Here is a 17202-nt window from a genome sequence, read left to right on the forward strand (position 1 = left end):
TTTATTTGCTGACCTTTGTTAGTACTATAACTTACTGATTATCCAATAACCAAATCCTGGATTAGTGTTAATAACGCCCCTTTGGAAATCCATACCTGTGAGTTTCTAGGGGATATTAGTCTTAATGCTATTCCTAACATACAGATTTATATTAAGTTCTATGGAATAGTTCCCTTTTTCCTCTCTCCCACTCTTCAAAGCACCTTATCATTGTAGGGTTTTGCTTTCCTAGATGAGATGTATGAGATTCTATCTAATCTGCCAGAAAGTGTGGCCTATACTTGTGTGAACTGTACTGAGCGGCATCCTGCAGAGTGGCGACTGGCTCTTGAAAAGGAGCTACAGATATCTCTGAAGCAAGTTCTGACAGCCTTGTTGAACTCTCGGACCACCAGCCATTTGTTACGCTACCGACAGGTAGGCCCATGTTTCATTTTGTATTCTGAGAGTTTGTTCTTAGGTGGTTTTTGCCTAACAGAATGTGTTTTGGTTGGTTGGGTTTCTTTTTTTAATTAAAAAAAAAGAGTTGCTTCATTTACTTTTATACAGTTGCTTGTTCTGACCTAAACCCATTAAGAACATTTTTAGAACCAAGAAGGGGCCATATGTTCAAAGGCTATGGGGAGTCAGTGAAGCACTTCACCCAAAAGAGTAACCTGGTCAGAGTTATTTGTTAGGGGAAAAAAGAGATTCTGATTGGAGACAGGTAAAGGATGGGAGAGGTCTGAGTTTAGAGGTAGGAACAGGGGTCAAAGGGCAGTTATATACAATAAATCTAGGTCAGAGAGCTTAGTAGACTAAAGATGATGGTGGGGTTAGAGACCCTTTGGCTCTGGGAAATCCCCAGGGCTCCTCAGGACACTATTTGGAAACCACTCTTCTTATCCAAGTTGTGAACTTTACATCTGTGAGTAGCCATTGGGAATACAAAGTGTAATGTTGGAGGAACCACATGAATTACTTGAACTCAGAGTCAGGCTATTGCTTTATCTTTTAATAGAGCTTAATTTTTTAAATAAGAAAATTAGCTGCCATTTATGTCTTAATCAAAAGGAACTGGACAGTTTCTATTTATTCATACTAGGTTTGGAAATTACTAAGTAAAAATCTTAAGTCTTAAATTAGCCTAGTGGAATTATTAGATAACTGGCTCATTTTAACTTTTCCTTTTCTGTAATTGGAGAAATGTCTTATTTTCATGTTCTTTAAATTTTACAATATGAAGCCCTGGCTGGCGTAGCTCAGTGGATTGAGCGCGGGCTGCGAACCAAAGTGTTGCAGGTTCAATTCCCAGTCAGGGCACATGCCTGGGTTGCAGGCCATGACCCCCAGCAACTGCACATTGATGTTTCTCTCTCTCTCTTTCTCCCTCCATTCCCTCTCTAAAAATAAGTAAATAAAATCTTAAAAAAAACACTTTTAAAAAAGTTTTACAATATGAGTCATTCAGTACCATCTTTGTTAATTTTAATATAATTTGCATAGATGCCTTATTTTTCACTGTTAGATAAATGAAATATATCTTCCCTGGCAATAGGCTGCCAAGCCTCCAGACTTAAATCCCGAGACAGAGGAGAGTATACCTTCCCGCAGCTCCCCAGAAGGACCTGATCCACCAGTGCTTACTGAAGTCAGCAAGCAGGAAGATCAGCAGCCTTTGGATCTGGAAGGAGTCAAGAGGAAAATGGACCAAGGAAATTACACATCTGTGGTATGTCTCTACAGCAAACTACCAAAATTTCAAGTGCCATTTTAGCTTTTTTATGTCTTATGGAAGATGAAACTGGGTATAAGCATTAAAAGATGGTTTGTATTATATTTAGAAATATCATGTGGCTTTAAATACCTAAAAATATGAGAGTTGTTTTAGTTCCATGTTTCAGAAGGTAAGTTATGATAAGGAAGACAGTGTCTTAAAATGGTTGTTTTTATTTGTCTTTCATCTGTTTTCTGGAAATTATTTTTATATTTAAGTCATTTTATATTAAAGCTGTTTATGGAAAAATGATAATGTGAAGTTAATTGGTTTGACCCTTTTGAGATAACATCTGAATATTATCTTTCTATGTAGGATATTAATTTATAGATATATGCTTTTTAATTATGGTTTTAAAACTATATTGGAAATGATCGATTTTTAACTCATGGTCCATGTTTGCTACTCAGTTGTTTATTCATTTTAGTCTAAATAAATAAAAAGTTGTAGCTTTGCGTAACTTACTATGATATAGCTAATTTATTTGCATTCTTGCTTTATTCCTTGCATCTCTTGACTTCCACAAGTTAATTGTGAACTGAATCTCAAATCTGTAAAGAGAGCCTACACTATATGAAAATAAGGTGTTAGTTTCCTGTTGGATCCCTGGTGGATGATTTAGGGGAGAAGAAGAAGTGGTTTTGAGAGCATACTGTTTTATGAATAATTAGTGCTTTGTTTTTATATTCAGTTGGAGTTCAGTGATGATATCGTGAAGATTATTCAAGCAGCCATTAATTCAGATGGAGGGCAACCAGAAATTAAAAAAGCCAACGGCATGGTCAAGTCCTTCTTTATTCGGGTGAATGATGTTAATAGTTCATCATTTTAATGCTTTTATGTGTGGATAATTACCCCATAAACAGAATGGATTTTTTCTCTTGTACATTTTGCTTTGCTATGTGCATAAAACATAATTTGGTTTAATTTGTTCTGCTAATTCTTTGGGAGGAAGTTGGTGAGGTCACCAGAGTGGATGGATCTGTTCCTTAGTGGGACAATGTCATCCTCATATTGATAGAAGCTTGTGTAAAGTTGTTGGTTTTTATGTGGCCTCCAAATGAATGTTCACATGTTTACATTTTGTTTGTTTGCTCTTAGCAAATGGAACGTGTTTTTCCATGGTTCAGTGTCAAAAAGTCCAGATTTTGGGAGCCAAATAAAGTATCAAGCAAGTAAGTGAATTCTTCATTACTTTTTTTTTCCATCAGTTAGAAATCCAAGAGTTCTTATATTTCTAGATTTAGGTATTTTTAGAGTAGGTTTTAATATTAAAAAATTAATCAGCTGAAATGCTTTTTCAGTGCTGGCTTAGAGACAACAGTGTTGAGTATAGTCTATTGTCATGTAGTCTGTTCTATTTTATTCAGTTCAAATGGTGTTCTCTACCTCTCTTGAGTCTTCATATTTAACCTTAAATTTCTATTCCAATAAATTCTTTTTGATTTCCTGATAAGGTTATCATTTGTTTCTGAAAGTTGAACCAAGAGTCATACATTGAGATTATACTTTAAAAAATAATAAACTCCTGTGTATTTAGGTAGTTTCCAAATTGTCACTTGGTTTTACATTTTGTGAATGGCCCATGCATGGGGCCAAGACCTGATGGTACCAAGAATTGAATTATTTTGTACAGTTCTGGGCATATTATAGGGGTTCAATAAATACTTGTTAAATCAATTATTTTCAGCAGTGGGATGTTACCAAACGCAGTGCTTCCACCTTCACTTGACCATAATTATGCTCAGTGGCAGGAGCGAGAGGAAAACAGCCACACTGAGCAGCCTCCTTTAATGAAGAAAATCATTCCAGCTCCCAAACCTAAAGGTCCTGGAGAACCAGACTCACCAACTCCTCTACATCCTCCTACACCACCAATTTTGAGTAAGGCACCAAATAAAGAGTCATTTTCCATTTTTCTCTACATGTAAATGATTGACTGTGTGAATCTAATTTAATATCCTTGCATGTTAGAAATTTTGAAGTGACTCTTAAAGTGTAATAAAATCATTACTTTTGCTTTGCTTGGAATGTTAACAGGTATTTATATAAATATTCTAACAGGTGGTAAATACTTTTGGAAAGTGTTCATTTTAAGCCCTGGCTGGTGTAGCTCAGTGGATTGAGCACAGGCTGAGAACCAAAGTGTCACAGGTTCGATTCCCAGTCAGGCCACATGCCTGGGTTGCAGGCCACAGCCCCCAGCAACCGCACATTGATGTTTCTCTCTCTCTCTCTCTCTTTCTGCCTCCCTTCTCTCTCTAAAAATAAATAAATAAAATCTGAAAAAGAAAAAAAAGAAAGTATTCATTTTATAGGCTATTTAAGCTGAATTGTTTTCTTTTTTCCTGGAAATCAAATTAGTATTGCCAGTTGTAACTGGATGTCTTTTGGATTCTAAGGTACTGATAGGAATCGAGAAGACAGTCCAGAACTGAACCCACCCCCAGGCATAGAAGATAACAGACAGTGTGCATTATGTTTGACATATGGAGATGACAGTGCTAATGTAAGTACCTTGGCATATGGGCTCCTATTTACTAGATATCCAGAATGAAACTCTTTGTTCTTTATGTCTAAACTTGATGACTGGGTGCCATCTATTAAATGAATGTTTGTCACTTAATTTGTGAAACTTGGGGTTTCTTTCTATAATTGATTTAGCTGATTTAAATAATGATTTGCTTTAAATTAACCTGCTGCTGTCTAGTACTTTCTATAGGAGGTTCCTCAAAAAGATTTTAAGAAAGTCAATAAAATAAAGTTGCATATTAAATAGCTTGTATTTGATGTAATAGAGCAGAATGGTTAATATCCCCAGTTCACGCAGACTGCCTGGATCCATTTGTGTGCTTCTTAACCTTAGCAAGAAGCTTAACCTCTCTGACCCTCAGTTTCATCTTTAAAATGAAGATAATAATACGTACCTCAGAATAGTTATGAGGATTAAAGGAAATAATGTACGTAAGCCTTATTTAGTATCTGGCACATAATAAGCTTAAAGAAAAAGGTTTTTTTTAATGCAAGCTGAGAGAGTTGGGTTTGAAATATGGTTTTAAAGAAGTCAGTGCATTTTTTGTTATGGTAGGGAAGGTGGGTGGAGGTTGAAAGGCGTATAAAGGATAAATGGTAATGAGAAAAATTACAATAAAAAAGTCTGCATTTTTATAAACTTATTGTTACCACATATTGCTTATTTTTTAACTTTCTGTTTATAAAATATCTTCAGTCTGTGGCCAAGGTAATCAGGAAGGAGGGAAGTGGAAAAAAAAATTGAAAAAAGGAATGTGATTTATTTTCACGTGTGTTCAGTTAAAGATTTTTAATTGATTTATTGTCTTGACTGAGGTAAAGCAAATACCAAGGAAAACTTTCTTTGACATAATATTCTTTAAAGAAAAAAGACATCTCTTCATTTCATAGGATGCTGGTCGTTTGCTGTACATTGGCCAAAATGAGTGGACCCATGTCAATTGCGCTTTGTGGTCAGCAGAAGTATTTGAAGATGATGATGGATCACTAAAGAATGTGCATATGGCTGTGATCAGGGGCAAGCAACTGGTAAGAACTTGTGGGTAAATGTTATGGAAGAGATTCCCTCTCAGTTTCCAGATGTTCTTTATGTGACTAAATGCTGACTCACTGATGTTTTTTATAGCCAGTAACAAATATTAGTATCCACTATAGGCTGATCATTATTCTTCCTCTTGGAGTATGGGTACAAAAGGGAAAAAAAAATAGTCTTCCCTGGAGAGGAGCCCACGTTGTGATTGTGGTGACAGACAGTCTAGTTAAAGGAAATTTTTAAATCATTTATCTGTTAAATCTAGTAACTAGAGAACCATTATGTTTCAGACTAGTATAATCTTTCTAGAAGTGAGTTCTTTTGGACATAATAGCTTTCTGAAAAGACGATGTTTCAGCATTGATCTTCAGAATTTCATCTTCTCTAAATCAATTGTTCATCGTAGAAGAAAAACTTACGTTTTTGCCCAAATTCTAAATCAAATTATAATATTTAAATTTAGTAGTTACAGGGCCCCATGGACAGTGGGAGAGAGAAGGTTTATGGAAGAGACTTTATGAGTCATCACTTCCCTGAAATTCAGCAGATTACCAATAAACAAAAGGAATTATAGGAAACCCAGAATGGAGTGATTCTATAGAGGAGATGGAAAATGGCTCAAAACATCTGAAAGTCTGATTCAGGCTCTCTCCTTTCTGCATTGTTAGAGATGTGAATTCTGCCAAAAGCCAGGAGCCACTGTGGGTTGCTGCCTCACATCCTGCACCAGCAACTATCACTTCATGTGTTCCCGAGCCAAAAATTGTGTTTTTCTGGATGATAAAAAAGTATATTGCCAACGACATCGGGATTTGATCAAAGGCGAGGTAAGAGAGCTTTAGTTGCTTTTTGAATTCTCTAGGGATTCAGGGAAAATAGACTGAAAATAGCAAGCAAGGTCATAAACTTTGTTTTACCTTCCTTCTAGGTGTTCCTAGAATGTCCTCCTTTTAGAGACATACAGAAGTCCTCCTAGTGAAACAGAAGGGTGATTTTGAGCTATGCTCTGTACTTTCCCTCTGAGAGAGTTAGTGTCATGAGGATGATTTATAAAGGGACAGCCTATTAACGGCTACTCTGGGTTTTCATTTAAGGTGGTTCCTGAGAATGGATTTGAAGTTTTTAGGAGGGTGTTTGTGGACTTCGAAGGAATCAGCTTGAGAAGAAAATTTCTTAATGGCTTGGAACCAGAAAATATTCACATGATGATTGGTATGACATGGGCCTTGGTTGTTGAGGAAGGCTGGGTGTATCACTGGGGTACTTTCTAATCTTTGGTTATAAAATTATTTTGTGTGTATCATTATCTCTTCTAATAACTTTTTCTTCCTTGGTCAGGCTCTATGACAATTGACTGCTTAGGAATTCTAAATGATCTCTCTGACTGTGAAGATAAGCTTTTCCCTATTGGATATCAGTAAGTAACACTGTAAAGAGAATATAGCAGTTGTGGAACTTGAATACTCTGAAGGAATGATCAAATTGCTAAATACGAAGCCATACTTGTTAGCTAATTTTAACTACTATTAAAAATTAACTATTTTATTGCTACTTCTCATAGATTAGGACTAAAGCATCGTTTTATGTCAGCTAAATCCAGTTATGGAAGCAAAACATTGAATAATATTGTGATAAGTTTGTATAGTAAAGGTTGATTACTAGAATTAGTGAGGTGATTAGATTGTAAGGTATAAAAATGTCGAATCATTATATTGTATACCTCAAATTAATATAACTTATATATTATATACCAACTATACCTAATTTTTGTCAGAATTAGTTCTAAATAAAATTAAGGAGAAAACACAATACCAGTCTCTTAGTTTACTGAATTCCGTTCACCTGGATTCACCAGTTCAGATTCTTATCATGGTCACATCGCACACACTTCAACCTGCTGTCCTCAACAGTACGTTTCATAGGTCCTTCTAAAAATAAAACCTCCCACAATAATAATCAGATTCTCCAGTAAGAATTTATAATCATTCCTATATGAAGAAAATTGTTTAAACTTCTAACAGGCTGACAATGTAAATTTAAAATTCCCTTTTTATCTCCCCTTTTAGAGTCTCATTTTGCTATATATACTTCAATTTACTCTGCATTTCAATTGTGACCACAGTCTGTACTCTGCATTTAGCTGGCAGCTTTTTGTACAAATTAGGCTCCATCAGCATCCAACAATTTGAAGTAGTTACATTCCCTCGTCTCATGGGGCTTTTCTTCCAAAGGAAACACATCAGGCTTGCTTTTTCCTCACTTTGTACACATTGTGGGGAAGTAGTCCCTTCCCGAAAGCCAGTAACTGTTTTATGTGGTAGTTAGTATTTTTTTTTCTCTGCGTTTTTGGATATTTTACTATTTTTGTCTCCTTAAAATACAATAAAAAATTTTTTTGCTGCTGTTTTCTAAGAAGCTAGTAAAAATAAAGGACTTCAAAAAACCTGGAACAAGCCCTGGCTGGTGTAGCTCAGTGGATTAAGCATGGGCTGCGAACCAAAGCATCACAGGTTTGATTCCCAGTCAGGGCACATGCCTGGGTTGCAGGCCACGGCCCCCAGCAACCACACATTGATATTTCTCTCTTTCACTCTCTCTCTTTCTCCCTCCCTTCCCTCTCTAAAAATAAATAAATAAAATCTTAAAAAAAAAATTTAAAAAGCCTGGAACATCCTAACTTGGGAAATCTAAGAGTCCATGAAAAAAAGCTAAATTCTATAAATCAAGGAGACCCGGAACCTAGGGTGAGAAGAGGTTTTGACAAATGTTAGTCTTTGCTTCTGTATACTCACTTCTAGTGATCTTTCCAAATCTGTTTGCTAGGTGTTCCAGGGTATACTGGAGCACCACCGATGCTCGCAAGCGCTGTGTGTATACATGCAAGATAGTAGAATGCCGGCCTCCAGTTGTAGAGCCAGATATCAACAGCACTGTTGAACATGATGAAAATAGGACTATTGCTCATAGTCCAACATCTTTTACAGGTTAGTCTTTAATCAAGATGTTACTTCAGTTAGATTTTGGGAGTATCGTGATTGAAGCATGGGAAAAATGTCATTTCTTTGGGAGATCTCATTTGATTCTATTTTGATATTTTCCAAATAACTGGCTTTTTATTGGGTCATTTGTTTGATATTTTCATTGGACTTTTTTTAGTAAGGGTTTTCATATCCTACCACAGAAATGTCATCTAAAGAAAGTCAAAACACAGCTGAAATTGTAAGTCCTCCATTACCAGACCGACCTCCTCATATACAAACCTCTGGTTCCTGCTTTTATCACGTCATCTCAAAGGTTCCTAGGATTCGAACACCCAGTTATTCTCCAACACAGAGATCCCCTGGCTGTCGGCCATTGCCTTCTGCAGGTAAAAGACTTCATTTATCCCGAGAAGGTCAGCTCAAAGATGAGTTTGTAATTCTTTCAAGCAACTTTATTTTAGTGACTTCTGTGTATTTTTAGTTACCTAGAAATATTTATCAGCAAGTCATTGAAACCAACGACTACCACACATTTGTTCTATCTATAATAGACTTTATTACTTTTTCTCTCTTGTTTAGGAAGTCCTACTCCAACTACTCATGAAATAGTCACAGTGGGTGACCCTTTACTCTCCTCTGGACTTCGAAGCATTGGCTCCAGGCGTCACAGTACTTCTTCCTTATCACCCCAGCAGTCTAAACTCCGGATAACATCTCCAATAAGAACTGGGGGCACTTACTCCAAGAATCGTGTTTCCTCAATCTCCACCGTAGGGACTACTACAGATCTTGAGTCAAGTGCCAAAGCAGTCGATTATGTCTTAGATCCACTGACTTCAAATACTGATTTAAGACAAAACACTTCCACCTCTTCAAATTTGCAAAGGACAGTGGTTACTGTGGTCACTAAAACCAGTCACTTGGATGGATCTTCATCTTCAGAAATGAAGCATTGTAGTGCTTCAGACTTGGCATCCAATAGCTCCTCTGTGAAAGGCGAGAAGACCAAAATACTGAGTTCCAGGAGTTCAGAGGGATCTGTACATACTGAGGCTTACTCTGGTATTCCTAAACTGGCCCCACAGGCTTATAATACAACATCTGGTGAATTAAATAGTAAAATCAGCACTTTTGCTGAATTCTCTTCAGTGCCATTTTCTTCTAAAGAGGCTCTTTCTTTTCCACCACTACATTTGAGAGGGCAAAGGAATGATCGAGACCAACTTACAGATTCTAACCAGTCAGTAAGCCCATCTCCTGGTGAAGGTAGTGAAGTTAAAACCTTGAAGCTATCTGGAGTGAGCAACAGATCATCTATTATCAATGAACATGTGGGATCTAGTTCCAGAGATAGAAGACAGAAAGGGAAAAAATCTTATAAAGACACTTTCAAAGAAAAGCATTCTAACAAATCGTTTTTGGAACCTGGTCAGGTGACAACTGGTGAGGAAGGAAACCTTAAGTCAGAGTTTGTTGATGAAGTTTTAACTCCTGAATTTATGGGACAACGACCATGTAATAATGTTTCTTCTGATAAGACTGGGGACAAAGTCCTTTCTATTCCAGGAGTCCCCAAAGCTCCATCCATGCAAATAGAAGGCTCTGGCAAGGAATTACAGACACCCCGGAAACGCACAGTCAAAGTAACACTGACACCACTAAAAATGGAAAATGAGAGTCAGTCCAAGAATACCTTAAAGGAAAGTAGTTCTATTTCCCCTTTGCAGATAGAGTCAGCATCCCCAACAGAACCAATTTCAGCTTCTGAAAGTTCAGCAGATGGTCCAGTGGCCCAACCAAGCCCCAATAATACCTCATCTCAGGAGTCTCAGAGTAACAATTATCAGAATCTTTCTGTACAGGACAGAAATCTGATGCTTCCAGATGGCCCCAAACCTCAGGAGGATGGCTCTTTCAAAAGAAGATATCCTCGACGAAGTGCCCGGGCACGTTCTAACATGTTCTTTGGTCTCACCCCACTCTATGGAGTAAGATCCTATGGGGAAGAAGACATTCCATTCTACAGCAGCTCCACTGGGAAGAAACGAGGCAAGCGATCAGCTGAAGGACAGGTGGATGGAGCTGATGACTTAAGCACTTCAGATGAAGATGACTTATACTATTATAATTTCACTAGAACAGTGATTTCTTCAGGTACAGAGGAACGGCTGGCATCCCATAATTTGTTTCGAGAGGAGGAACAGTGTGATCTTCCAAAAATTTCACAGTTGGATGGTGTTGATGATGGGACAGAGAGTGACACTAGTGTCACAGCCACAACAAGGAAAACCAGCCAGATTCCAAAAAGAAATGGTAAAGAAAACGGAACAGAGAACTTAAAGATTGATCGACCTGAAGACACTGGTGAAAAAGAACATGCCATTAAGAGTTCTGTTGGCCACAAAAATGAGCCCAAGTTGGACAACTGCCACTCTGTAAGCAGAATTAAAACACAGGGACAGGATTCCTTGGAAGCACAACTGAGCTCTTTGGAGTCAGGTCGCAGAGTCCACTCAACCACCCCCTCAGACAAAAATTTACTGGATACCTATAATACTGAACTCCTGAAATCTGATTCAGATAATAACAATAGTGATGATTGTGGGAATATCCTGCCCTCAGACATTATGGACTTTGTTCTAAAGAATACTCCATCCATGCAGGCTTTGGGTGAGAGTCCAGAGTCTTCTTCATCAGAACTTCTGAATCTTGGTGAAGGTTTGGGTCTTGATAGTAATCGTGAAAAAGACATGGGTCTTTTTGAAGTGTTTTCTCAGCAGCTGCCAACAACAGAACCTGTGGACAGTAGTGTCTCTTCCTCTATCTCAGCAGAGGAACAGTTTGAGTTGCCTCTAGAGCTGCCATCTGATCTCTCTGTCCTGACCACCCGAAGTCCCACTGTCCCTAGCCAGAATCCCAGTAGACTATCTGTAATCCCAGACTCAGCAGAGAAGAGAGTAACCATCACAGAAAAGTCTGTGGCATCCTCTGAAGATGACTCAGCACTGCTGAGTCCAGGAGTAGATCCAGCACCTGAAGGCCACATGACTCCTGATCATTTTATCCAGGGACACATGGATGCAGACATCTCCAGCCCTCCTTGTGCTTCAGTGGAGCAAGGTCATGGCAACAGTCAGGATTTAACTAGAAACAGTAGCACCCCTGGCCTTCAGGTACCTGTTTCCCCTACTGTTCCTATCCAGAACCAGAAATATGTGCCCAATTCTACTGATAGTTCTGGCCCATCTCAGATTTCTAATGCAGCTGTCCAGACCACTCCACCCCACCTGAAACCAGCCACTGAGAAACTCATTGTTGTTAACCAGAACATGCAGCCACTTTATGTTCTCCAAACTCTTCCAAATGGAGTGACCCAAAAAATTCAGTTGACCTCTTCTGTTAGTTCAACACCCAATGTAATGGAAACAAATACTTCAGTATTGGGGCCCATGGGCAGTGGTCTCACCCTAACCACAGGACTAAATCCAAGCTTGCCAAGTTCTCAATCTTTGTTCCCTACTGCTAGCAAAGGATTGCTCCCTGTGCCTCATCACCAGCACTTACATTCCTTCCCTGCAGCTACTCAAAGTAGTTTCCCACCTAACATGAGCAGTCCTTCTTCAGGGCTACTTATTGGGGTTCAGCCTTCTCCAGATCCCCAACTTTTGGTTTCAGAAGGCAGCCAGAGGACAGACCTCAATACCACAGTAGCCACTCCATCCTCTGGACTCAAGAAAAGACCCATATCTCGTCTTCAGACCCGAAAAAATAAAAAACTTGCTCCCTCTAGTACCCCTTCAAACATTGCCCCTTCTGATGTAGTTTCTAATATGACATTGATTAACTTCACACCCTCCCAGCTTCCAAATCATCCCAATCTATTAGATTTGGGGTCACTTAATACTTCATCTCACCGAACTGTCCCCAACATCATAAAAAGGTCTAAGTCTGGCATCATGTATTTTGAACAGGCATCCCTATTGCCACAGAGTGTGGGAGGAACTGCTGCCACAGCGACGGGCACACCAACAATAAGCCAGGACACTGGCCACCTCACTTCAGGGCCTGTGGCTGGCCTGGCATCTAGTTCCTCTGTCTTGAATGTTGTATCAATGCAAACTACAACAGCCCCTACAAGTAGTGCATCAGTTCCAGGACATGTCACATTAACAAACCCGCGGTTGCTGGGTACCCCAGATATTGGCTCAATAAGCAACCTGTTAATTAAAGCTAGCCAGCAGGGTCTGGGAATTCAGGACCAGCCTGTGACTTTACCACCAAGTTCAGGAATATTTCCACAACTGGGGACATCACAGACTCCCCCTACTGCTGCAATGACAGCAGCATCTAGCATCTGTGTCCTCCCCTCTGCTCAGACTATGGGCATAGCAGCTGCTTCACCTTCCAGGGAAGCAGAAGAACACTATCAACTTCAGCATGTGACCCAGCTTCTTGCCAACAAAACTGGAATTCTCTCTTCCCAGCGTGATCTTGATTCTGCTCCAGGGACCCAGGGATCCAGCTTTACGCAGACAGTAGATGCTTCTCATAGCATGGGGTTGGAGCAGAATAAGGCTTTATCTTCAGCTCTACAAGCCAGCTCAGCCTCTCCTGGAGGCTCACCACCCTCTGGACAGCAGTCAGCAAGTCCTTCAGTGCCAGGTCCCACTAAATCCAAACCAAAAGTCAAACGGATTCAGCTGCCTTTGGACAAAGGGAATGGCAAGAAGCACAAAGTTTCCCATTTGCGGACAAGTTCTTCTGAAGCACGTATTCCAGACCAAGAGGCCAACACATCATCCCTGACATCAGTCACAGGGTGAGAGATCTAAACACTGGCTCTGGGTTTGTGGGATTTGTGCCCTGGGTCAGAGGCTGTTTAAGTGATAATCAGGGAGGGACAGTCTTCTGTTCAGGTTGCAGTACTCGGGTGTTTTCTGGGTTTTAGCTTTCATTTTTTTTCCCCTCACAGTGGTAATTTATAGAGAAAAGGTCAGTTTCATTCTCGAGCAGTTTGTCTCTTGAATAGAATTCATATCTAATTACTCTTTGCTCTGATTTAAAACTGCTACTGTTTGCTTCTATTTCTTCTTTACTCAGGCTTAGAATGCTGAAGGATGATTATTCCTGTTTACAGGGCAAAGCCACCTTTTGTAGATCCTCATGAAGTCCTATTTTTAAAAAATACAACATGATGTATACATGTGAATTTTTACATATATATGCACTCATATAGCCATCATTCAGATCACAATTTAAAATAATCTCTAATGCTCCAGAAGGCTCCTTGGGCCCTCTCTTAGTCAGTGCCCCTGCAGGGTAGTCATCATCTAACCTGTATAGCCACGAGTTAGTTTTCCTGGCTTATAAATTTTATTAGATCCTGACAGAGTCATTTCTTTTGACTGACCTCCACATTTGGTACATATTCACTGGTGGTTTTTCTGAAAAGATATAAACAATTCTGTTTCAGGACTCTAGGAGCAGAGGCCAAGCAGCAAGACACAGCTAATGTGGAACAGTCATCACAAAAGGAGTGTGGGAAGCATGCAGGGTAAGCAAGCATAAAAGCTAGTTCTCTAAGATTAAGTCCTCGATTCTGTCCACATTATTTGAAAAATAGTTTTTTTCTGCCCTGGCTAGTGTAGCTCAGTGGATGGAGTACGGGCCTGTGAAGCAAAGGGTCACTGGTTCAATTCCCAGTCAGGACACATGCCTGGGTTGCGGGCCACATCCTCAGTAGGGGAGCGTTCGAGAGGCAACCACATATTGATGTTATTCTCACTCTCTTTCTCCTTCCCTTCCCTTTTCTAAAAATAAATAAGTTCTTTAAAAAATAGTTGTTTCTGATTTGTATTAATTTTTGTCAAAGGTTTATTTTAATAGAGGTAACACATACATGTTAAAAATAAAACAGTGTAGAATTCTTTAAATAACGGATAATGGTACCCTGTTCATCCTGCCTAACCCCTTCCCAGTCTATTCTTTAGAGGTAATAATTTGTTTTGCTAATAATTTGTTTTCATCCATATAGACACTTGTATTCATATACAAATAAACATGGTGTATATATATATATATATATACACTTTGTGAAATGAATAATGCTGTACATATAGTTCTTTACTTAGTTTTATCACTTATTATATATACATTTCTGTGCTAGTAGATACAGATGCACATCATTTTTAAAATTTTACTTATTTTTAGAGATAGGGGAAGAGGGGGAGAGAAACACCCATGTGCGAGAAAAATATCAGTTGGTTGCCTTTCCCATGCCCCTAACTAGGGACCTGGCCAACAATGTGCCCTGACTGGGAATCGAACTGGTGACCTCTCCAACAGCCTTTCAGTTTGCAGGATGATGCCTAACCACTGAGCCATACTAGTCAGGGCATAGATGCACTTCATTTTTTAATGGTTGCCTCCAGCTCTAGTGTGTGCATCTACAATAATTTATTTAACTAACCCCTGTTGGTACACATTTGGATTGTTTCCAAGACTTAATTTTTAAAAGTGAAAATTGATGGTGGTTTATTGCTCATGCAGTTTACTTTTGTTTTTAATTAAAGCAGCCAACTTAGCAGTTCTTAAGTACTCCAGAACTGCTTCTAACAAGTGTGCTTTTTTCCAATACCAATACTAAGAGTATAAAAAAAAATTGAAGGCTACAATCTACAACTTCAAAAGTAGAAATTTAATGGCAGTACTTGGGATGGGGGGAATCTCATAAAAAAATGATTTTAGTCCTGGCCTGTGTGACTCAGTTGGAGCATTGTTCTGTGACAAAAAGATTGTGGGTTCAGTTCCAGTCAGGGTATATGTGGGAGGCAGCCAGTCAGTGCCCTCTTTCCTTCTTTCTTTCTCTCTAAGAAGCAATGGGGATGGGAAAGATGGTTAGTAGTGTGGTGATGGTATTCATTCAACAGGTTCTACTCGAAGCACCCTGTGGTTTTCCATTTGTTGTTTTGAATAACGAACATAGCTGTATGTCAGATTATAGACAGTTTTTATCTTTGAATTAAAGAACTAGCTGATGTTACATCTCACATTTGTTTTGGGGGGGGTTGTGTGTGTGTTTATGTTTTTTTAGGCAAGTGGCTGTTCTTCCTGAGGTTCAGACAACACAAAATCCAGCACATGAACAAGAAAGTACAGGTATGTGGCTAGGTTAAGGGGTTAGAATCAGAATTTCAAAGCCAAATGTACTATACAAATCACTTACATTATCTACTGATTTTCTAGATTAAAAAAATTTCTTCGTCCCAAAGAAGTTAAGTGATTAGCCAGAGTTGTAGACTGATACTCAGAGCATTTATCTGCTGGTTCTGTGCTCTTACACTCTGTATTCTGTGGTCATCTGTCAACTAAAGGAAGCAGACCAAAATCTCCACTTTTGGGCCCTGCTTGATTTAATAGCATGGTGATTTAAATAGCCAGTGATGGCCTGACTTTATTCATCCCTTAGTTGTCACTGAGGAAAACAAAAGTACCATTTTCATTATATGAGAGCCAGATTTTGGTTGCAACGCCAGATACATCTCCATGCCACTTTCTGTCTGTCCTAATGACCTTGATCAGTACACACTGGTCACTTCAGGATTAGAGAGCTCTGTATATGAGGCTTTGCCCATTTCCCTTGGGGGCGGGGGGGTCTTTGCAAAAGAGAACCAGGTAGAGAAAATGCTTAGACCTAAGATTTGAGATGTAATCATATCCTGCTGACTTGCTGATTCCTCCAGAGTATTGATATACCTCTTTTATGTAAGAAGGCAGTAAGGATGCTAGCGCAGACTCGGGAGCCAGGTGGGTTAAAACACCAGCATTACCATTCATTCACTATATGAACTTGGGCTGCTAGGCTACTTACCTAACCGCTCTTCCTCAGTTTCTCACCTTTGAAATATAAAAAATAATAACACCTACCTCACTGGTTTGTTTTGAGGTTCACATAAGTTAATATATAGGCAATCCCAAGAAGTGTGCCCAATACATACTGCTTCATATACATTAACCATTATTCGTTTTTTACTTTAACTCTGTTGAGGGTAATTGCTTATTGAAAACTAAAAAAATGTCATACTAGAAACTACCACAAAGACAGCATGACTTTATGTTAAAAAAAATTCTCATTTTAGCTGCTTCTAGCTATGACCTAGGTACTGGGTTGGCCAAAAAGTCTGTTATGTTTCTTGGCGGGGGTGGGGGGTGTTCTGTTTTGGGTTTTTTTTGGTAGCGGTAGTGTAAAATTTTTATATTTAGAATTAGCCAGCTGGACTCAGTTTAGATGATCCCAATTTTGTTGTCAGTGCCCAAAGCATCATAATCTGGAGCTGGTCGAACATATGCCTTCTTCTCCCCATCAGGCCTGATCAGGGTGTTGACCTTGGCCACATCAATATCATACAGCTTCTTCACAGCCTCTTTGATCTGGTGGTTTTGGCCTTGACATCCACAGTGAACACAAGTGTATTGTTGTCTTCTATCTTCTTCATGGCTGACTCACTAGTCAGGGAGAACTTGATGATGTTATAGTGGTCAAGCCTGTTTCTCCTAGGGGCGCTCTTCTGAGGATATTTAGGCTGCCTTCGGAGCCGCAGTGTCTTAGGCCTCCTGAAGGTGGGTGATGTGCGGATCTTATTCTTGTGGACACCTTTTAGCTCTGCTTTCTTTGCCTTCAAAGCCTTTGCCTTGGCATCGGCTTTGGGAGGGGCTGGGGCTTCCTTCTTCGCTTTGGGCACCATCTTCATGAAAAGAGTTTTCTAGACCCGTTCTTTTTCTGTATGACGGCTCTTGTAGTGCCTAGTTGTCTTTAACTTCATTTCAAACAATTTTGTTCGATTGTATTGTGACAGCTGTCATGTTAGTGTGCATTTTAAAAAAAAGAAAATTGGTGAGTT

General features: G+C 39.2%; 1 protein-coding gene and 1 pseudogene across 8 annotated transcripts in view; one reads left to right on the forward strand and one right to left on the reverse strand.

Moving 5' to 3' along the window:
• KMT2A (lysine methyltransferase 2A) overlaps nucleotides 1–17202 on the forward strand; it is a 97336-nt gene that overhangs the window by 56193 nt on the left and 23941 nt on the right. For 7 of the 8 annotated variants that reach the window (XM_045838091.1, XM_045838106.1, XM_045838098.1 and 4 more), the window contains 15 exons: nucleotides 233–417; nucleotides 1538–1711; nucleotides 2448–2558; nucleotides 2858–2931; nucleotides 3447–3640; nucleotides 4159–4265; nucleotides 5180–5317; nucleotides 5990–6148; nucleotides 6416–6533; nucleotides 6660–6738; nucleotides 8145–8305; nucleotides 8503–8688; nucleotides 8882–13121; nucleotides 13776–13856; nucleotides 15396–15460. In XM_045838091.1, coding sequence (XP_045694047.1) covers nucleotides 233–417; nucleotides 1538–1711; nucleotides 2448–2558; nucleotides 2858–2931; nucleotides 3447–3640; nucleotides 4159–4265; nucleotides 5180–5317; nucleotides 5990–6148; nucleotides 6416–6533; nucleotides 6660–6738; nucleotides 8145–8305; nucleotides 8503–8688; nucleotides 8882–13121; nucleotides 13776–13856; nucleotides 15396–15460 — 6072 coding nt within the window. The remainder of the gene's footprint in view (nucleotides 1–232; nucleotides 418–1537; nucleotides 1712–2447; nucleotides 2559–2857; nucleotides 2932–3446; nucleotides 3641–4158; nucleotides 4266–5179; nucleotides 5318–5989; nucleotides 6149–6415; nucleotides 6534–6659; nucleotides 6739–8144; nucleotides 8306–8502; nucleotides 8689–8881; nucleotides 13122–13775; nucleotides 13857–15395; nucleotides 15461–17202) is intronic. The other variant, XM_045838132.1, reaches the window with a different exon arrangement.
• On the reverse strand, nucleotides 16586–17052 carry LOC123818168 (annotated as a pseudogene).

This window comes from Phyllostomus hastatus, unplaced genomic scaffold (genome assembly GCF_019186645.2).
Source record: "Phyllostomus hastatus isolate PE091 unplaced genomic scaffold, TTU_PhHast_1.1 phas_contig_113, whole genome shotgun sequence".
Taxonomy (NCBI): domain Eukaryota; kingdom Metazoa; phylum Chordata; class Mammalia; order Chiroptera; family Phyllostomidae; genus Phyllostomus; species Phyllostomus hastatus.